The sequence below is a fragment of the Brachyhypopomus gauderio genome, chromosome 7 (assembly GCF_052324685.1).
Source record: "Brachyhypopomus gauderio isolate BG-103 chromosome 7, BGAUD_0.2, whole genome shotgun sequence".
NCBI lineage: Eukaryota > Metazoa > Chordata > Actinopteri > Gymnotiformes > Hypopomidae > Brachyhypopomus > Brachyhypopomus gauderio.
In genome coordinates, this window is record NC_135217.1 from 5,487,440 (window position 1) to 5,508,365 (window position 20,926).

The window sequence follows — 20,926 nt, forward strand, 5'->3', positions numbered from 1 at the left end:
AGGCAAGATAACCAAGTTCTCCGGTTGTACTAAATTATTCAGTACCAACAGATGGCAAGACAAAAAGGACTTGTAATTAAAGATACACTTTACTCACTTTGAAACCCAAAATATATGTTATATGTAAACATTCGTTTTAAAATAACCAGGCCTACAGACCTGTCAACCATTATTTACATAACATTTTCTCACGGTTCCTCATTAAACTACTTAAATCAAATATTATCATATCACAAACAATAAACTCATAACAACCTGTCTGATACGGTCTTTAACTTTCTGATTGTGTAATGCACTGAAAGAAACGTTCCATGAGAATGATAGATTGTCCAAGTGTGATGCTGAGATTAAGACATACCATACAAGTTTCTACATACTGTAGACATCAGTGTAATTATTCTGGTCTTCACTTGGGAAGACAGTTCCTTCAGAACTGAATGGCTCCAACAATTTTGAAGATAAAAAAAAAACAAAGCATAAAACATCAAATAAATGGAAACCACTTTTCCCATACTCAATTATTCATATATCAGTATTGACTTTTCTTTTTCAAAGTGCATAATTTATCTGAATAATGCATCCTAGTTCTTTAAATTGACATTAATTTTTTAAGTGCAAACTTAAAACAACCATGTGTTATACCTTCACATAAGTGTTCCAGAGCAACAGCCCCCCTTGACCATGAACAACCATCTCACTGATCATTAAAGTAATGCTTCACCCTTAAATCTTAAAGTGGCAACTACAGAACGTTGAGATTCATTACTATTTCGTGCTGATACGTCCCCTATAAATGAGTGTTTCGCTAAAAGCGTTATCTATTCTTGTTTTTTTTCTTCTTCCCCGCGTACTCCCGTTTCTGGAACTTGCTCTTTTCGCGGCGTCCTCCGGCGGCCCCCCCCTCACTGCGGCGGGTGAAGGCGGGCATGGGGGGCTCGATCTCTCCAGGTCGCCCTCCTCTGTCCGGCACACTGCCCATGAGCACCTGACCGGGGGGAGATACCACACAGCAATGGGCAGCTGCCTTAGAACCGTGTGTGCAAATGAACATTTGATACATCGAATAATTGGGAAGAGGGTGAAGTTGACGGAGGCACCTTGTGGACGGCGGTGGAGGGTCCCGCTCTCACGGGCTGGAGGTGAGCCTGGTCCTCCCTCGCCGCCAGCAAGAGAGCGATGGAGACGGAGGACTCTAGTGGTACCGAGAAGGCAGGTTTAGCGGGCAGCAGAGCACTCCGCTCCTAAATGGGGCCAAAGGACAAAAACGTTCCCACTGGGGATGAGTATTGAGCAGTTCATGTGTCCCGTCAGCTCTTGAGGTGGAGACGCGGAAGACTGCACGTACCTTTCCCCGCTCTCCCCACGTAAAGGACTGGAGGGTGACGTGGAAGCGTTTAAGGAGCATCTGTCGCCGGCACTCGTAATCTTTGCACAGGGCTCGGTTAATCATCTGGAGTGTAGTCTGGAAACAAACACTGTGTTGTGGTGTGTTGTGGTGTGGCAAGCCACTGCTAGCATGAAGTGTCGGTCTGTGTAATTCATACCCACTGTGACGAATTCAGGTTAGCCTTTAGCAACGGCTCTTGTACCTCACCCTCGGGGAGAGATTCTAGCCGCGATTCCACCTGAATGAACGCAGATTTGTTGAGTGGCATGACTACCTGCATTCAATAGTCACTGACAACTTACAATGGATTCTTACCTGTGTGTACACATCACCGAGTTTAGAGGCTGGATCCATATCTAGGGTCTCGAACAACTGTGCAAGTTCACTCATCACCTCTTTCTCATCATTTTTCCCACCCTCTTCTTGAACCTCCTCCTCAACGTCTATATTAAATTCCCTCTTTCTCTGCTCTTTGCCTGATTCGCTTCGCTCTTCTGCATCTTCGGGGTGGCCCTCTTTCCATCTCAGCACACGCGCTGCCTGTAACTCGGACACCAGGAACTCTGAAATCGCAGTTAAACACAAAATAAACAACTCAGTAATTAAAAACAACCACGACTTTGTCGCGCTCTGTGATTTACCTGTAATTCTGTAGAGATGAATCGGGGTCAGGGTTTCGTTAGTCAGCGTGCCGTGAGGGTAGAACATCACACTCAGCACATCCTTCAGCTCCCCGGCCAGAATGGCACCGCCGTCGCGCCCTGCTGGAAGAGGTTCGGTCCAGTATTGGCTCACATCGCACAACGCGGCCATGCAGGTGCAGGAGCGGACGGGCGGGTTTACCTCCTCCCACGTCGGGGCAGCAACGTCTCAGCTCCGACACCAGCCAGGACAGCAGCGGACACGGCAGTTCGTCACAACTACACCGCCTCATACAACCACTGTTGTTATATCTAGAAAAGATTAATTTAACACTCAATAGTGATTCAATTTAGTAAACATGACACTAACTGTCCGTATTAAATAACGGAAAGCAATGTGTTGTACATTTTAAGTGACTTTACCCGAGATCTTTAAGAGACGTGATTGTCGAGACATCCCTCTCCATCACAATAACGCGTGTTGAGGTTGTTTTAAATGCACGTATGTAGATTACAAAACTTCAAGTTGGATTTTTTCTATGTGTTACTTCCTGATCTCGGTTTTATGTCTGTCCAGTCCTTACCTACAGATAGCAGAAACCGGATCAAGGCACGACTAATCGAAAAGTGCTCCGATTCAAAATACAAGTCATAAGTCTTTTATTATCAAAAACGAATTTCCTGTTGCGCTATATATGTGAATATAACGATTATCGTGGAACAGCACAAAATTCACAGATTCCTAGTTTGTATGCGTATGTTTTAAAATATATACCTTGTAAGAGTATAACTGTAAGTGGAGTCGGTCACAGAATAATAGAAACCGTTTTTGAAAATGTTCAAACAGCAAATTGTTGATTTTTATTTTAACGGACAGTACAGTTAGCCAATCACAGAGCAGCTCGAGGCACACGTCACGGCCTGTCACGGAAGTCGCTAGCCCGCTAGCTAATACGCTTCGGTCACCCTCCATCTTGTGGATACCGCAGCGACTGAGGTTTGCTTGAAAGAAAACCCATCTAACCGGTAAGAGCGCAGATTTAACGAGCATAAAAATGCAGATATTATTGCTTCCGCCCGTGTGCACATCAGTGTGGCATTCACGTTCATTTGTATCGCGGTGAGCGGCTCGAGGCGTTCGATTACCTGAGGCTAGCTAGCTAAGTGGTGCTAAGCTAACGTTAGCTGCGCGAGCTAGCTGCGCGCGCGAGCTCCTCGAGCCGAGGCTGCGGCCTGGTCGGAGCCGGAGCGCGTCCGGCAGCCCGCTGAGCTCGTGTCTCTCTCCGCAGGGCACTGGGGGGACTCGCCGCCGACACACGTACATGAAACATGAGCTCGCTGAACGTAAAAAAGCTCAAAGTCAACGAGCTGAAGGATGAGCTCCAGCGGCGCGGCCTGGAGACTCGCGGGCTGAAGGCGGACCTGGTGGAAAGGCTGCAGGCGGCACTGGAGGCCGAGGCGGCCGGAGAGGGTCCACCGGACGCCCAGCAGGACTACGATGCTAGCGGGGAGGCCGGTGAAGGAGATGACTGCCGGGACGAAGGTAAACAAGGGTTTTTTGACAGATTTATCAAGGGATCAAGAGAGAGCGTTACGGTTGGGCGCGTTTCGCGCATTGCATGCATGTATATCATTAATATAATTAGTAGTGTATTCCACTGCCCGACAATTTGAAGGGAAAGTGGAACCAGTGTGAAGAAGACATTCAGCGATATTATGGGAGTGTTGCAAAATGATTCATATGTATGTATGTGTAAATATATATTTCATTTTATTGAACACAACATAGATCTTCTGGTGGTCAGCTTATTTAGAACAGGTGTTCAACAAGTGCCCTTTTTAGTTTTCTTTTGCTAAATTTTCTCTCCAGAGTTTGCCAAGGAGGAGCTGGACACCAGTGGTAAGGAGATGCCCCACTATGACGATCCGTACCAGGAGGAGGGCGAAGACATCCAGGGCGGCGCTAATGCTGAGGACGACAACAGCAACGAGAATGGCACAGACGCCCCTGTGCCTGACCCCGACTTTGGAGCAGACGACTTCACCTCTGACCACGTGGAGCCCCAGGACCAGGGCTATGGGCAGGAGGTCCAGCAGGCCTGCAGTAAACCCCAGCAACAGGACACGGGCTCAGAAGGAGAACAGGGCTATGAGGAGCCCATGGAGCCGCAGGGCGTCGGGGCTCCAGAGCTGACCCAGGAGTGCGAAAAGGCGGCCGTGAAGGAGGAGCAGTGCGAGGAACCCCAGGAGAAGCAACCGGCGGCCGAGGAACCAGAAGCTGACCGCGGCCAAGCCGTGAAACAGGAGGCCCAGGAAGAAGGCACGAGTCATCTCTTTCTGTGCCCCTATTATAATGTGTTATTATGCGATTATGCCATGTAAGAATTTCATTTCCAATGCCAGAGGGACCAACCGCAGGGTTGTGATGATTAAGCTGCAGAGCATTTAGTGTTTTTGTTTAATGGTTAATGTCTGATTTCACCAGAAGCCTATGAAGCTAAACCAGAGCCCATGGCCGACGAGGATTCAGCAGGAGACCCTCAGCAGGACACCCCAGCCAGCACGTGGGCGCCTGGGGAGGACGACCACGCAGCACAGGTCAGAGCGGAAGACGAGCGGTGTGGCTCATATGGACGCAAGAGACAGTATGACGACGGCGGCCGTGGATACAGTTACTATGAGCATCGCGAGGACAGAAGGTATTGGACAGTTTTTTTTTTCTTCTCCGACGTTTAGGCCTTTTGTACATTTATTTTCCGCTTTCCTGAACACGTTTTTATTGTTTTCTCCACAGGGGGCGATCGCCTCAGCCTCCAGCTGAGGAAGAGGAGGAAGACTTTGACGACTCCCTCGTGGCCGTCGACACTTGTAAGCATGATGTTCAGGGTGCCGTTTCATCTTCCGTCATCACATCAAAAGCCGGCAGGCGGCTTGAATACGGCCAGCCAGCCTTGCTGTCACATCGCCATGATTTTGAATGTTTATACGTTGACGTTGCTACTTGCTTTATGTATATGTAAAGAATACTGAAGCACCAGGTGAGTGAAGGTGCCTGCCAAGACTCGGGGAGTGTTGTTGGTCGTAGTGGCGTATGTGTCTCAGTGATCGTCTTGCTTTTCCACAGATAATTGTGACCTGCATTTCAAGGTGTCTCGCGACCGATACAGTGGCTACCCACTTACCATCGAAGGTTTCGCGTACCTATGGGCGGGCGCGCGAGCTTCCTACGGTGTGACCAAGGGACGCGTGTGCTACGAAATGAAGGTGACGGCCTGAGCGTCAGAGCGCAGTGTTGTTCACGTGCTCTTTACAAGAGGCACCAATGACAAACTCTTACGTCTTATGTCACTTTAGATCAACGAGGAGATCTCCGTGAAGCACCTCCCTAGCAGTGAACCGGATCCACATGTGGTGAGAATCGGGTGGTCTCTGGACTCTTGTAGCACACAACTTGGTGAGTGGATAACAGAAGATAGGCTTTCTGTTCTGCGTTGTATTGGACTGATTGATTGGCAGCTTTGAAACCTGAGAAAGGTGTGTGTGTGTGTGTGTGTGTGTGTGTGTGTGTGTGTGTGTGTGTGTGTGTGTGTGTGTGTGTGTGTGTGTGTGGGATTCCCCTAACAATAATGATAATGACAAACTATTGATCCCACGAGTGGAAAATTCAGTAGGCTGTTATTTTTAGAGTAAGGTTGTGTTCAGCCTCTTAGAGAATGAGAACGTTTTTGTTCATGGTTGTTCATGTGTTTTTGTTGTATAGGAGAAGAACCATTTTCCTATGGCTTTGGTGGAACAGGCAAGAAATCCTCAGACTGTAAATTTGAGGACTATGGCGAGAAGTTCAATGAAAACGACGTCATCGGCTGCTACATTGTAAATATCTCTTCTGTTGTTGCCCTTGTTAATGGAACAGTTCATCCACAAATACCAGCATGGTTGGCGATAAATGTAAAGCAAGTCATGATCGGTTTTCAAAAAGTTAATGGGGCCCCATTACTTTTAATGAGTTGATCGATTACTAACACTGTTTATCTACAGTGATGCAGAAGAACCAGATGGTGGAGAGTTAGAGGCGTCGGTCGCATTGACTGCTTTCTCCTTCTACAGGACTTTGAGAGCAACGAGCAAGTGGAGATAGCGTTCTCCAAGAACGGCAAGTGGCTGGGAATGTGCTACAACATCTCCTTCGAAGAGCTGGCCGGCCGTCCCCTCTTCCCACACGTTCTGGTCAAGAACTGCGGGGTTGAGTTCAACTTTGGTCAGAAGGAGGAGCCCTTTTACCCTCAGCCCGAGGGTTACACCTTCATCCAGCACGTGGCGCTGGAGGACCGGTCCAGAGGCACGGTGGGGCCGGCTACTAAGGCAGATTGTGAGGTACGGTCATACAAGGGGACGCCCCCCTGCTCCACGAGTTTCGGAAAGTTTGCTTTGGGCAAGAGCAGAGGCTGAAGCTCTGATGTGAAGGTCGCTGAGCGATTTTTGTTTCGTCCTCAGATCCTGATGATGGTGGGCCTCCCGGGCAGCGGGAAAACCACCTGGGCTGCCAAGCACTCTGAGGAGAACCCAGAGAAGAAGTTCAACATCCTGGGCACCAACGCCATCATGGAGAAGATGAAGGCAGGAACAAACTAACCCACTCCTCACAAAAACAAATGTTGCTTTCTTACTTCAAAACTCGGGGCATTGTGGTGGGTGTGGCTCCGTCTGGCTTGGGCTGACGAGCTGCGTTCTGGTTTCCGTCAGGTGATGGGGCTCCGGCGACAGAGGAACTACGCCGGGCGCTGGGACGTGCTCATCTCTCAGGCCACGCAGTGCCTCAACCGGCTCATTCAGATCGCCGCGCGAAAGAAGCGCAACTACATCCTGGACCAGGTACTGCCTCTGCTGCCCCGCCCACTCCACCTCCGCTGCTGTTCCCGCAGCAATCCTGCCCCTCCCCCATTCCCGCCCCCTTAGAGGAAAACAAAACCACCACCCCTGCTCTCTGATGCACATGTTCATTAATACACTTCTGCTCTCTCTGTAGCTCAAGCCCAAAAGCATTGGTTTAGCAGCTTGTGTTCCTGAAGATTTTACTTTCTCACCCCTAATTTCATTGTCCTGAACATGTTGCTGTATTTTAATTTGTATTTTTTTCATTTATCGGTTTATCTTTAGTTTTTTTCTTCTTTTCTCAAAACCAAAAACAGGAACAGATTGTAGTAAAGAATGCTCTGATTATGAATATTTTTGGTGTTTATTTTTTTAAATGTATGTGCTGTTGTAAAGAGATATTTTACCACACTGTACAAAGTAGTCTGTGTCAATAGTAAGATCTTGAAAAACAAGTAATCACAGCCTGGTGAGTAAGAAAACACCTTCTGTTGCTATGGTAATTGTAAAAAAAATCCCACAACATCACTTTGATGTTTAATTTGATATACATGGAACTGTTAATTTTTGTGTTTAAAATGAACCCCAAGGTAAGTGGAAAAACTAACCTGCTTGAAGTTTTTAGGTCGATTTTGGAGCCGCTGTAAGGTAGGTGAGGTCAAAAGGATGTGCCTTGGGTTCATTAAGGAAACTGTGAGTATTAGCAGGTAGGTGATGCGTGTTTGTTTGTACTGGGCACAGCTGGGCGTTTGAAGACCTGGTAAGTACAGGTAAGAGTGGGGACCCAGGACAGGCTAGATTAGATCTGTTGCATGCTTCGAGTATCGTAGAGCTCGACACCTCTTTTGCACTAAATTGGCTTTTTTTTTCGTCAGATTTCATTTGGTTAGCATTCCTAATGAGATGCTGGTTGTTTAGATGATGGCAAGAATAAGAGTGGCTGGTGGTATTTTTACTGGCATTTAAGCGTTGCAAAATCAGACATCACCCAAGAAGAACTGCAGCGTTGTTGACTCATTGTGTAAACAGCAAATGTGAGGTTTTGTACCAGAGATTACTAGAAATTTCCAGAAATGTGATTTTTTTTTTTTGTATTTTTCATTTGGTGACTACATTTGGCATTTCAATGTTTAGTGACGTGTCAGATTGGGCTTTTCCTACAAAAGTAAAAAAAAAAAACATGTAAGACTTCGCTTTAAAGAAATAGATACGACGAGAAATTAATCTGGTCCCCTTTTTATACCTTAAAATCAGTACACTGCTCTACTGCGATACTGCGTCACACCAAGGTAAGTCCGCGGGGGTGGTGAGAGAAACCATTAGTCACTCCAGGACAGTAAATATAGCTATGGACAAAAAAGAAAACTCTCTCACTTTCATCGTTGCAGGAACCCCAATCCCCTTCCTCCGGAACGCAAAGCCATAACAAAACAAACAAGTGGAAAATAATGAACAAGCTTCTACTTCTTTCTTGTCACCATTGCTAGACAAATGTATATGGATCAGCCCAGAGACGAAAAATGCGTCCTTTTGAAGGGTTCCAACGCAAGGCTATTGTAATTTGTCCCGCGGATGAGGATTTAAAAGAGCGAACATTAAAGCGATCTGATGAGGAAGGGAAGGATGTGCCCGATCATGCTGTGTTAGAAATGAAAGGTAGGAACGCCACGGATAACCAAAACAACAATGCTTCCAAACTCCACACCCAGATCTGCTTTTGCTGTTATTTGACTTGATTTTTGTTCATTTATTTGGTTTGTTTCTTTTTGGTTTTTTTTTTTTCCCCCATCCCCTTCCCCGATCAAACTTGGAAGACCCTCCCCCAACCACTCCCCTCTGTTTTGCCAGATAAAAGAGCACCTGTGTCTTCTCCTGACCTTTTTCATCACGCCCCTCTAACCCCATTCCCTGCCGTACCTCATTTCACTCTACACCACAGCAAATTTCATAACGAGTATGAAGATCGGCAAATATTAACTGCGTCATCAAATTAGTTTTACATACAGCCAAACTTCATTACACACACACACGTGTTGTAAGTCCTAATTGATAATTCTGAATCCTTCACCACTCTCTTTTTCTGGCAACTGTCTTACTTTCTTTATCTTTCATTATTTATATCTGTTCTGAGACAAGTTTTGCCTTAATCAGCTAAGGCAATATTTGTCCAAGGTCCTTCTTAACTGTCCTACCATGTCCCCTCTCTCTCTCTCTCTTTCTCTCTCTCTGTTTCTTCCTCTGTCTTTTCTTTCCTCCCCCTCTAATGTTGGTTTGTGTTTTTTTTTGGCCACCACTGTTACGATGCTAATGATTGTCTGTGTCCCCACGTCTCGGCTGTTCTCTCCCTCACTGGGTGTCCTCCGCCTCCACTGTCCCCCCCCTCCCTCCCTCCATAGCCAACTTCGTGCTGCCGGAGGCCGGCGACTTCCTGGATGACGTGATCTTCGTGGAGCTGCAGCGCGAGGAGGCCGACGCCCTCATCAAGCAGTACAACGAGGAGGGTCGCAAGGCCGGCCCCCCGCCGGACAAGCGCTACGACAACCGTCAGGGTGGCTTCCGTGGTCGTGGCGGTGGATTCCAGCGCTATGACAACCACAGTAGCCAGCAGGGAGGCCGGGGCGGCTACCAGAACCGTGGAGGTTCTGGAGGAAGTGGCTATCGTGGAGGTGACGACCCAGATTTTTTGGGGGGGGGGGGGAGGGGTTACTTTTCCATTTTTTTTTTCATTTTTTCTTTTTTTTAAATTTCTTTACCTTCTCAAAGAAAGTGTAAAAAGACACTTTTTGTGAGAGAAACTAGCAACTGAGCTTTGACAAATGGTACGGGTGGATTTTTCCCCCTCGCTTAGGATACAACCGTGGTGGCTACAACCAGAATCGCTGGGGCAACAACTACAGGGATTCAGGCGGACGGGGAAGCTACAGCCGCAACCAGCAACAGGGAGGCAGCTACAACCACAACCGCCAGGGCTCCTACAGCAAAGCCACCACTGCAGCTAGTGGGAGTTACAGCCAGTCTCAGGTACCAGAGTAACGGGTCTACGGTGTGGACTGCCGGTTCAATAGCATATTATATTGTATAACAGTAAATAGTACTGTGTGTCTGTCTGGTATGTTGCATGTACACTGACCAAGACAAACTCCTCATATGTTTAAAATACCTGGCAAAGGAACTGATTCTGAGAACTTGCTGTTATGGCTAAAAAAAAATTATTTTGTGTAGCCTCAAAGCTACAGTCAAGGTTACAACCAAGGAAACTACAGCCAGGGATACAACTATGGAAACTACAGCCAGTACCCAGGATACAGCCAGAGCTACAGCCAGACACCTGCCACCACAGGCCAGTCATACAACCAGCAGCAGCAGCAAAACTACAACCAACAATACCAGCAGGTACGTACTCTGAGAAAAACACATGAACACGGTCTGTGCTCTCACTGTCTGTTCAAATGACTGCTGCATTACAGCTTAATGTTGCTATGTGGCAAAATGTAAACCGCTCAGTTTCTACTTTTAGTTCCACACATGTATCGGCGTCGTCTGCCTGTACGGTAATAACATCTTTGTTTCTGCCAATCACAGTACGCTCAGCAGTGGCAGCAGTATTACCAGAACCAGAGTCAGTGGAACCAGTACTACAACCAGTACGGCAACTATGGCAACTATGGAAACCAGCAGAGCTCCCAGGGCTCCCAGGGCACGCAGCAGTAGCCACGCCCCCCCGTGTTGGCTCGCCACGCCCACTCATGTCAGCGCATTCCTCTGCCCTCTTTTTTATAGTCTTCACCTCATCCCTCACCCAGTCTTCCTTCACTCTTGCCCTGTGCTAAAACTTAATTAACACATTTTGTTTTTGTTTATTATTTTTAAGTTATTAGCCTTAAAGCGTTGCTTTTGTGCCCCGTTAGCATATTTAGTTCTGGTGGCGGTGGTCCGCTTTGCTCTTCAAGTATTATGTTATCGCAGAGATCAGGCCTCATTCCCTAGGCGATATTTATAAATTGGACGTGTGCAGTTTGAAAGGGGCAGTAATGCATCATGCGGTTAGCTCCAAATTCTGCACACACAGTTGTGCTTAAATGTCGTGTGGTTGAGACAATTATTGTGGGGGCTTCTACACCAGTGAATTAGCTTCAGATAATTTTTAATGTTTTATATGTAGAAAATTGTTTTGCTCTGCTGATTACTTCTGTCTTTTAAGAACCACTTTTTTTTAATAGTTGATTTTGTGTAGTCTCCTATGACCATGGGCCAACATTTAGATTCATGCATTTAATAACACAATCTTGTCTGCATAGGTATAAGTGGAAAATTTAACAGCGTAATTTTTCTTAGCTCTAACTGATGTTGCATACCTGTGGAGTTCAAACATTAAAGCTTTTGTTTTTTATACCATTCTTAAAATGCCTCAGGCTGCATTCACATCTGTCTCCCTTGTAACTCCAGTTTTGTGAGCATAACTAGTTCATTTTGTGGTTGTAAAAGTTTTTATACCTTGTACTATGTTTGTAAAAGATTATCTGCATGTGATTTTGTGTCCAATCAAAACTCAATGTTTTTTGTATTTGAGAATATAATCTGAAGTGTATACTTGTATGTCATTTCCTGGCTCAAAACTGGCCTGTTCCATTTTGCTGTTCGTAAAAAAAAAATCCTCTCTTCCACATTATTCCATCTATTCCTTTCTCATTCTTTTACCCTCAATATTTTAGCCAGCATTATACTGTTGTGTAAAATACGCAAAATGACGTCGAATTTTTAAAAATTACTTGGTAATAATTGTCGACTTGTCAAATCAATCACCTTCCTCATAGGCCAGAACATGTTACCAGTCGGCCTTAGTGGGTAATTCTGTACTGTAATAGGGGCATTAACATGTCTTGGAGGGTAATTCTGTACTGTAATAGGGGCATTAACATGTCTTGGAGGGTAATTCTGTACTGTATATAGGGGCATTAACATGTCGCGTCTGCCTCTCAGGTTTTACACCGACTATACATCCTATGCACAGTAAACGAGTCACACCTAAAGCAAGGGGGAGGCTATCTATACATTTTGCATTCGTCCTTAAATCAAAAGGAAACGGGCTGTAATGTATTTTTAGAAAGCTATTTCTGTGGTAGAATGGCACTGTACAGAATATAGTTATAAACAAACTCATGAATAATACTAAACTTGATCTTTTCAAATTATTATTAAAAACCTGCAAACACAATGAAAACGGGCGCCAAGTTCCTATTACACGGAAGTACGCGACATCCCACAATTCGTTGCGGCTAGTAGTTCCGTGTCTGTAAGATGGCGCCGCAGGATCTTGTGGTTTGATTTGGCCCGTGTTTTAAAACGTATTTCATTGTAGATCAGAAGGAATAACGTAAGTTTTCATTTAAGTAGTTATAACCGGCCCCACAACTCTCTTATATGCCAATCGTAAATACTGAAACATTACGTGTCAATAATGTATCATACAAGCCGATTAGTGGCTTATACAACCTGCATGTTGTCCAGTTTTGATGTGTAGGGCAACACGGAGTGAGTGTAGTGTATCGGCTCACCACTTATTACTTCTTACATTTAGATAGCTACTTCTAAATTATATTTGAAATCGTGACCAATTGAACTAATCTAACGACGCACGTTTGACAGCGGCGAGCCATTGATGTATATTAAGCCACTGATTTACAGTACCGTGGTTGTGTAACTCACAGGACGTGTAAATCTGTTTAATGATCGTTGAGACGTTCACCCGTGTTAATATAGCAGCTGGACGTTACCGCCCTACGGTACATTTCTTCTATAAATGTAGAGACTCGAGGGCAGTGCGACGTTAATGGTGTTTGTGATGCTCCGTGTGTGCCGGTGGTCCTGTGCAGGTTGTGAGACCGCCGAGACCCGCAGGATGGCGTCGGGCTCCGAGCCCACCGGTGTCGCCTCCCAGTTCTTTACTGGCACAGAGGACGTGGCCATCGATATGACCACCAGCGAAAAAGTACGAGCAGGTTTCTCTGCCCACACTCCAAAATGAGATATTTAAGATTAAGTAAAGACGCTTATACCAATACAGTCACTATATATCCAAACTTTCAGTGTATTCATTTGCTGAAATTCTGTTTTGCAATTTTACGTTTAAGTTTTCTGGAGTATACGTTTTACCAAGTTATTTAGTGTCCAGTTGATTTAAGACAGGCTGTTGTTCTGATATGGATTATGCCTAGTCTCACATTAGTTTGCAGTGCTATTGGTGAATTGCCTTTTTGGATTTCTTTTTGTTTTATTTAGGCTTAATTCATGTCTGCCAAACTGAACCATAATGTTTGGTAATTGTATTGTAATTATAAATGTTGGTGTTGTAATTGTACCCTAGGTTGTGGACTTACTGAATCAGGCTGCATTTATGTCCACTGATGATAAACTTACCGCTCTGAAGCAGGTAATTTATCTTTTTTTTTTTCTTCTAAAGGATCATCTGATGTCGATGAATGATTCAGATTTCGAATCTTATTTCTGTGTTTATTTGTTTTTACCATTAGGTGCAAGAATTAATCATTAATAAGGATCCATCATTGCTTGACAATTTCCTAGACGTAAGATGAACTCTTTGCTGCAATTTAATAACTTTTCAAATCTGAGCTGCAAACTGAAAAGTTATGATCTCCCTACCTTTACACTTCTCTTTACAGGAGATGATTGCATTTCAGACTGACAAGTCAATCGAGGTCCGGAAATTTGTTATTGGTTTCATTGAGGAGGCATGGTGAGTTTGCCATTTTGACTCATGATATCAGGCATTGTAATCCTATTACAGCGTCCAGACGGATATATTCATAATTGAATTATAGAAATAAAAGTCTAGAAACAAATAACTAAATTAAAAATGTTCTATTGTGACCTTGCATCAAATAGTGAGAAAGAAAAAACCCCCGGCAGGCTTTAATTAGCATATATCAGGTTACAAAATATTGTAGAGCATTCCACCTCACACATTCTACCTGTATATACTGTCAGAGTGGCCTTGTGTTTGGTATTACCTAGAAGCTACAAGAAGGTCCAGAACTTAAGTCTTAAGTGTTCTTAAAATCCATTCACCCTCCTGCCCCACTCAGGTAGTTCTTGCAATAACAGAGTGTCCTGGGCTTTTGTGTTTGTCAGTAAACGGGACAGCGAGCTTCTGCTGAAGCTCATAGCGAACCTGAACATGCTTCTGAAAGACGAGAGCGTGAACGTGGTGAAGAAGGCCATCCTCACGCTGACGCAGCTCTACAAAGTGGCACTGCAGGTAAGAGCTGCCTCCCCGGACACTGGGGCGGGACGAGAACCTCACGCCGTGAAACACCATCTTGAATGACCTCACTGTCTGCTGAGGAGTGGTGGATGGCGGAACTGTGTGCGGTGGTGCCGTGAACCCACGTGTTCTCGATCCCCTCAGTGGCTCGTGCGCTCGAAGAGCGTGTCCGAAATGCAGGAGGCATGCTGGGACATGGTGACCCAGATGAAAGGGGACGTCCTGGCGCTGCTCGACTCTGACAACGACGGCGTGCGCACGCACTCCATCAAGTTCACCGAGGCGCTCATCATCACCCTGTCGCCCCGGACACCCCATTCAGAGGTCCCCAAGAAGCAGGAGGGGGATATCAGTCTCGACAAAATCCCGAAAGACCACCCCTACATACGCTACGGTGGGTGAGGTGGACACTAGAAAATACCCATCACTCATAGGACAGTTATTGTACATATTTATTCATTTCTTTATCTTTTCGCTCGTGCTGTTGTCTCCATATTGGTCCTCCCCAACCCCCAGACGTCCTGTCTGAAGAGGGTCGCATGGCTCTGGAGCAGCTGCTGAAGTTCATGGTACACCCAGCCATCTCCAGCATCAACCTGACCGCGGCTCTGGGCTCCCTGGCCACGCTGGCCCGCCAGAGGCCCATGTTCATGTCTGAGGTGGTGCAGGCCTACGAGACACTACACGGTGAGAGCCTTTTCCTCAGATCACACCTTCTCCTGTAGGTTAGTGTTCACCATCGCTTGGCTTAGGAGTGTTGTGAAAGGAGACAGAGTAAAAACATGCACCGTCTGTGGATTGCCGAGAACCGGCCTGAGAACCTGACGGTCGTCGCCACGGTTCTGACCCTCTCGGCCTCTTCCCTTGCACTTCACAGCCAACCTTCCACCGACGCTGGCCAAGTCACAGGTGAGCAGCGTGCGCAAGAACCTCAAGCTCCACCTGGTGGCCGTGCTGCGTCACCCCAGCAGCGTGGACTACCACGGGCAGATCTCCACACTCCTGCTGGACCTGGGCATGGCCCAGGGCGACATCGCCCGCTGCGTGCCCGTCGCCGCCCCGGCCCGCAAACGACCCCGCCACGAACCCTACAGCGAGGGCAAGAGAATCAAGATGGGTGAGTATCTACGCCTACTGGGGAGCTCTGTGTAGATGCCCCAAGATCCTTCACTGCGGAAGACAGACGTGTCGCACCACCACTGGTTTGCGAAGTTGTTTTTCAACGAGACGTCAAGGTTGTTGTTGTTTCTGTCCCCCAGAACCTACCCTGATTGAGGATGATGAGGATAAGGAAGAGCCGGCTCCTGCCGTTGCGCCCAACATGTCGTCCAGCCTGGGCACGCAGTCGGCCATAGACCTCACTGCTGAGTTCCTGCTGCCTCTGCTCTCGCCAGAGAACGTCGCCAACCTGGTAGCTTTTAGTCTTCAGAAGATTTGAGCTCGGGGCCGTATTTGTAATCACATCGTCCTTGTTGTATGTAAATATCTTCTCTTCTGAAGATATCTTCTGCAGATTCCTCTTAGTTTGTGTTCAGAATGATCTCAGTCCACGTCCCCAAAGCAGAAGCATTTGAGGCACCGTAGTAGGAGTGCAGCTTGAATGTAGTACCCATAATGCAATGTGCTGTGTTTACCCACCACAGGTGCTGATCAGCATGGTCTACCTGCCGGACGTCATGCCCGCTTCCTTCCAGGCCACCTACACGCCTGTGGAGTCTGCGGGTACGGACGCACAGATCAAACACCTGGCCCGGCTCATGGCCACGCAGATGACAGCAGCCGGCCTCGGACCAGGTCAGGAGCGCCCTCTACTGACTGTGTAGAGCACCACAACGTATGTTTGTAATTTAAATTTCTCTCCCTCCCTCTCTCTCTCTCTCTCTCTTTCTCTTTCTCTCTCTCACTCCGCAGGTCTGGAACAGTGCAGGGTGCGGGACGAGGAGGCCAAGGAGGCAGAGGGAGAGGCTGGAGCAGAGGAGACCACCTCCAAGGACCCCATCATCATCCGCAAAGTGTCGGCCGTGTCGCTGGGCCAGGCCATCTCGGTGGTGGGCGCCTACAAGAGCCAAGTGGTGGAGGAGGTGCCCCAGGCCAAGAAGCTTCCGGAACCCATCATGCCCTCTGCGCAGCCTAAGTAGGGCTGGGAGGATGGAGTGGTCACTTATGATGAAGATTGTTGGTTTGTTTTATAGTCTTCCTCACTTCCTGATCCCATCTTTTGCGATCAGAGTGCTGGGGAGCGGCGGGCGGAAAAAAGTCTTCCGACTGGCCGACGTCGTCCAGCCGCTGTCCGAGTCCCAGCTGGAGAAGTTAACCAACATGGCCGTCAAACGGATCCTCGAATCGGAGAAGGCCGTCGCGCGTAGTGGAATGGCACACGTAAGCAGGCCCCCGTCGCGGGAGCCGCAGACTTGCACCTGCAGACGTCGTGCGTGACCCCGTACACGTGACCCCTTGCGCGTGACCCGCAGGTCTCTCCTCTCCCAGGTGCGCGTGAAGCTGCTGGCCAGGTTGATGACGCAGTTCGAGGGCGGCATGAAGGACGAGATGTTGTCCTTCATCCTGGAGGACGTCCGCGGCCGCTGCGACCTGGCCTTCTCGCTGCTCTACCAGGAGTACAACCGCTACCTGGGACAGCTGCCCGCCGGCTCGCTGGACAGCTACGAGCACTGCCTGTTCGCCCTGCTGTCCGGCCTGCAGGAGCGGCCCGAGCAGCGGGACGGGTGCGTGGCGCCGGGTCGTGGAGCATCAGAAGCTTAGGCCCAAGTGTGGGGATCTGTGCTGCGCTAGCAGGAACCGCTCTCACCCTCGCTCTCTCCTGTCCATTCCAGGCTGTTCACCAAGCTGGTGCTGGAGGCTCCTCTGATCACCCAGTCCGCCCTGGAGGTGATACGGCGGTACTGCGAGGATGAGGTACGGACAACCCATCCCAGCCAACACTGCTGCTGCTCAGCATTGTTACTCACAGCTGTTAAAGTGTGTGTGTGTGTGTGTGTGTGTGTGTAGTCTAGAGTGTACCTGGGCATGACCACTCTCAAAGAGCTGATCCTCAAACGGCCCTCCAGGCAGTTCCAGTACCTCCACGTGCTTTTGGACCTGAGCTCCCACGAGAAAGAGAAGGTCAGCCTCATCTTCTGCCCCGCCCTCCTCCGCTCTGCTGCGACCCCTGTACGTGAGCTCCAGCCCTGGGTCGACCTCTCTGCTGGTTCCGTTTCAGGTGCGCTCCACCGCCCTCACCTTCATCAAGCGCATGTACGAGAAGGAGCACCTGAGGGACTACATCGAGAAGTTCGCCCTCAACTACATGCAGCTGCTTGTCCACCCCAACCCGCCTTCGCTGCTGTTCGGAGTGGGAGAGGACACAGGTTCGGAGATGGCCGCCAGACCGTCAGTGTAGTGACTGGAGTTTAAAGTTGGCAGTCAGCAGAAATATGAATAAATTATCATTAATGAAGGAGTGTTGCCAATGGCCAATTGGCATGAGGCAAAATAGGATCTGCAGTGGGTCACGTTGACCTTTGAGTTGACCGTAGAGTGTCTCGTGTCCAGAGGTGGCGTCTCCGTGGACGGAGGAGACGGTGCGCCAGTGTCTGTACCTCTACCTGTCGCTCCTCCCCCTCAACCACCGGCTGGTGCACGAGCTGGCGGCCGTCTACACCGAGGCCATCGCCGACATCAAGCGCAGCGTGCTCCGCGTCATCGAGCAGCCGGTGAGGACCGCCCTGTCCTGCCGTAACCCCGCCCCACCCATCTCTAGTCCCACCCCTTGTTTCTGACCTCCTGTTTACACCATACCTGAGAAAAACTGACGAGTTGTATATCTGTTTACTTCTTGACACAGTTCTAACTGTTGGTGTTTTTTCCCCCTCCCGCCACCGCATGTCCACGCACACACACACACACACACACACACACACACACACACACACACCCTTGGCTCTGCAGATTAGGGGAATGGGCATGAACTCTCCTGACCTGTTGCTGCTGGTGGAGAACTGTCCCAAGGGGGCGGAAACTCTGGTCACCCGCTGTCTGCACATATTGACCGACAAAGGTATGATCACGACAGCTTGTGTGTGTGTGTGTGTGTGTGTGTGTGTGTGTGTGTGTGTGTGTGTGTGTGTGTGTGTGTGTGTGTGTGTGTGTGTGTATAAATCAGCTCATGAATTAATGAGTTAAATGGATGATGGAGCCTGTATCTATAACATCAGCCACGTGCCCCCACCCCCCTCCCCTGCTTTTCCACAGTTCCTCCGTCTCCAGACCTGGTGGAGCGAGTGAGGGATCTGTACCATAAGCGGGTGCCAGACGTCCGTTTCCTCATCCCGGTCATCAATGGCCTGGAGAAGGTCTGGATCTCCTGGTGCCCCCCCCACTGAAACACTGGCCATATTACTCCGTGTTCTCTCTGTGTTGGTGGTGCCGTAATGTCTCAATTCTCTTTTGACTGCATTCTACAGAAAGAGGTGATCCAGGCACTACCTAAACTGATCAAGCTCAACCCCATCGTAGTTAAGGAGGTCTTCAACCGTCTCCTCGGCACCCAGCACAGTACGAATGTGTTCTTGTCCTCCTGCCTCACAAAAAGAGGCTGCGCCTAGTGACGTGTTGTAGAGAACGCATGTCGGCATGCCAACTGTTTCTCGGTAACGTTTGTGACGTCTACACTTCTCAGGTGAAGGAAGTTCTTCCATGTCTCCTCTAACTCCTGGTGAATTCCTCATTGCCCTCCACAACATCGACTCCACTAAGTGTGATATGAAGTCCATCATCAAAGGTGAAGGCACCACTCCATTTCTAAACATTTACCTCATCTAAATATTTACCTCAGCATGGTGGCGGCACTGAATCTGCTTTATATACCAATATTTAAGACCCTCCCCCTTATGCCTCTGTCCTCGCGCCCCCCCCCCCCCCCCCCCAACCAATCACACGCAGCCACGAACCTGTGCTTTGGTGAGAAGAATGTGTACACGTCGGAGGTGCTGGCTGTGGTGATGCAGCAGCTGATGGAGCAGAACCCCCTGCCCATGCTGCTCATGCGCACCGTCATCCAGTCCCTCACCATGTACCCGCGCCTGGGCGGCTTCGTCATGAACGTCCTGTCACGCCTCATCCTCAAACAGGTGCGCCTCCCCGTCCCACCGACCTTCTCTGTTGTTCTCCTTTAATGAATCCCGGCTATTCATCAAGCTGAGAGCCCTGTATCCATGCGGCGGTTGTAGGTCTGGAAGTACCCCAAGGTGTGGGAGGGCTTTGTGAAGTGCTGCCAGCGAACCAAGCCCCAGTCGTACAGTGTTCTTCTGCAGCTGCCACCCGCGCAGCTGGCCGCCGTGTTCGAGCGCTGCCCGGAGATGAGGGAACCCCTCCTGCAGCACGTCCACTCCTTCACGCCGCACCAGGTGAGGGGGGAAACAAGTGATCACGCCTGGACTGTCTAGGCTGAAATTACTCAGAATTATCTCCTGATTATTTATCGCGGCAGAATCTGATGTGCAGTTAAGCGCTCCAGTGCGCTAACGTCATGCCGCTCGTGTTTCTGTTGACGCGCGAGCTGAAACTCCGTTCCTCCCCTGCTCTCCTCCACAGCAAGCCCACATTCCGTCCTCCATCATGGCGATTCTGGAGGCCAACAGCAGGATGCAGGAACCTCCACCAGAGCCCGAGCGCATGGACACCCTGGAGGAGAAAGAGGTCCAAACCTCACACCTTTTAAACAAACTTGGATATGCGCACATGGAATTCGTATTCGTCTCGAAAGAAGGAAACATCACACAAAAGCGTCTAATAGCTTTTGAAATATGAGTTCTCTCTCTCTTCCGCAGGTGCATCCCCAACAGGTCGCCTTACCCATTACACAAGTCGAAATTCCAGCTCCCACCCTCACTGCTACTCCTGAACCAACACCTCAGGTAACTTTGACCCAACGGGAGGAAGAGGAGGAGCCTATGGAGGAAGGAGACACAGGTGCAGAGCGTCTAGAGATTGCCACCGAAGCCATAGCACAAGTAAGATACGAAGTTTCTGCTCCCAGTTGCAATTTCTAGCAGTTTCTATAGTTTCTCTCAATGCTTCAATTTATGACCTTCAATTTTATCCACAGCAGGCTGAAGAAGTTGAAGATGAGGCGAGAGCTACGCTGGTTCCTCCGGAAAACGCAGCAGAAAAGCCAGTGGAGGAGACCTTTACTGACTCTGCCAGCACAAGTGAACCACCACAGGAGGTGGCTGAGCATGGTAGCGCAGAACCTGAGGTTGGAGCAGAAGATCCTGAATGAAGCCATGAGACCAGAATACCTGCAATGATGCAGGTGATGGTGGACCATGTGCTCATGTTTTGATTTAAACAATGTCTTAGCAATGTACAAAATCAGCGAGTGGACTTTTGAGGTCTGGAATCGATACCATAGAAGGTCTTTTTATTTCTATTTTTCTTCTTCAGGTCTGCAGTGTTATAAAATTGTTGAAAAAATTGCATTGGTTTTGTTTTGTCAAGCAAAAATTAAAAAAGGTCTTTATATAGAATGTGCACTGTTTTCGTTCTTTATTTAATGAGAATGAAATAGTTCCGTTCCTAGCTACCTAACTGACTATGAAAGAAGCACTTAGATTTACGTTTGCGTAATGCGTTGCCATTCTTTTATTATTATTCTTTAAATGCATATAGATATATAGATTAACAAATGAAGTAATCAGATATGAGAATACAATTGTGGCATTCTTGGAGAATAAAAAGGGATACCAT

The 20,926-nt window shown here is 48.2% G+C and overlaps 3 protein-coding genes across 6 annotated transcripts; 2 read left to right on the forward strand and 1 right to left on the reverse strand.

The window, feature by feature from the left end:
• Nucleotides 1-79: 79 nt before the first annotated feature.
• Nucleotides 80-2,924, reverse strand: LOC143518584 (protein FAM98A). 3 transcript variants are annotated; one of them, XM_077011147.1, is made up of 9 exons: nt 2,804-2,924; nt 2,452-2,612; nt 2,231-2,340; nt 2,029-2,151; nt 1,703-1,950; nt 1,545-1,625; nt 1,346-1,462; nt 1,098-1,241; nt 85-985 (listed from the first exon to the last, which is right to left on the reverse strand). In XM_077011147.1, exons 2-9 carry the CDS (start codon nt 2,493-2,495, stop codon nt 815-817), a joined length of 1,038 nt encoding a protein of 345 aa, XP_076867262.1. In that variant the 5' UTR covers nt 2,496-2,612; nt 2,804-2,924; the 3' UTR covers nt 85-814. The 3 variants fall into 3 exon arrangements, with proteins under 3 accessions (XP_076867263.1, XP_076867262.1, XP_076867261.1); XM_077011148.1 differs by lacking the exon at nt 2,804-2,924 and having other exon boundaries at nt 80-985; nt 2,029-2,148; nt 2,452-2,723; XM_077011146.1 differs by lacking the exon at nt 2,804-2,924 and having other exon boundaries at nt 2,452-2,718.
• hnrnpul1l (heterogeneous nuclear ribonucleoprotein U-like 1 like) lies at nt 2,915-11,488 on the forward strand. 2 transcript variants are annotated; one of them, XM_077011144.1, is made up of 16 exons: nt 2,915-3,054; nt 3,318-3,571; nt 3,899-4,348; nt 4,514-4,727; nt 4,823-4,896; nt 5,153-5,292; nt 5,383-5,482; nt 5,789-5,901; nt 6,136-6,402; nt 6,523-6,645; nt 6,772-6,900; nt 8,388-8,556; nt 9,297-9,566; nt 9,749-9,921; nt 10,123-10,293; nt 10,483-11,488. In XM_077011144.1, exons 2-16 carry the CDS (start codon nt 3,358-3,360, stop codon nt 10,609-10,611), a joined length of 2,736 nt encoding a protein of 911 aa, XP_076867259.1. In that variant the 5' UTR covers nt 2,915-3,054; nt 3,318-3,357; the 3' UTR covers nt 10,612-11,488. The 2 variants fall into 2 exon arrangements, with proteins under 2 accessions (XP_076867259.1, XP_076867260.1); XM_077011145.1 differs by having other exon boundaries at nt 4,517-4,727.
• Nucleotides 11,489-12,119: 631 nt separating this feature from the next.
• Nucleotides 12,120-20,706, forward strand: sympk (symplekin). The gene is made up of 27 exons (XM_077011142.1): nt 12,120-12,274; nt 12,774-12,889; nt 13,265-13,330; nt 13,431-13,484; nt 13,581-13,654; nt 14,050-14,176; nt 14,327-14,576; nt 14,699-14,869; nt 15,060-15,299; nt 15,442-15,593; nt 15,826-15,976; nt 16,094-16,316; nt 16,411-16,561; nt 16,670-16,905; nt 17,014-17,095; nt 17,189-17,302; nt 17,400-17,547; nt 17,732-17,892; nt 18,128-18,236; nt 18,431-18,531; nt 18,643-18,733; nt 18,858-18,959; nt 19,121-19,308; nt 19,408-19,584; nt 19,772-19,876; nt 20,008-20,190; nt 20,286-20,706. Exons 2-27 carry the CDS (start codon nt 12,800-12,802, stop codon nt 20,457-20,459), a joined length of 3,720 nt encoding a protein of 1,239 aa, XP_076867257.1. The 5' UTR covers nt 12,120-12,274; nt 12,774-12,799; the 3' UTR covers nt 20,460-20,706.
• Nucleotides 20,707-20,926: the final 220 nt, after the last annotated feature.

Coding starts and splice junctions, on each gene's coding strand:
- hnrnpul1l (XM_077011144.1), top strand. CDS start 3,358: ATGAGCTCGCTGAACGTAAAAAAGCTCAAAGTCAACGAGCTGAAGGAT. Junction 9,567..9,748: donor AGGAAGTGGCTATCGTGGAG/GTGACGACCCAG, acceptor CCCCTCGCTTAG/GATACAACCGTGGTGGCTAC. Junction 9,922..10,122: donor GGAGTTACAGCCAGTCTCAG/GTACCAGAGTAA, acceptor TATTTTGTGTAG/CCTCAAAGCTACAGTCAAGG.
- LOC143518584 (XM_077011147.1), bottom strand. CDS start 2,495: ATGGAGAGGGATGTCTCGACAATCACGTCTCTTAAAGATCTCGG. Junction 1,951..2,028: donor TCATCTCTACAGAATTACAG/GTAAATCACAGA, acceptor CTGCGATTTCAG/AGTTCCTGGTGTCCGAGTTA. Junction 986..1,097: donor CCTCCACCGCCGTCCACAAG/GTGCCTCCGTCA, acceptor CCCCCCGGTCAG/GTGCTCATGGGCAGTGTGCC.
- sympk (XM_077011142.1), top strand. CDS start 12,800: ATGGCGTCGGGCTCCGAGCCCACCGGTGTCGCCTCCCAGTTCTTTACT. Junction 17,548..17,731: donor CGGAGTGGGAGAGGACACAG/GTTCGGAGATGG, acceptor TCTCGTGTCCAG/AGGTGGCGTCTCCGTGGACG. Junction 18,532..18,642: donor TCATCAATGGCCTGGAGAAG/GTCTGGATCTCC, acceptor TGCATTCTACAG/AAAGAGGTGATCCAGGCACT.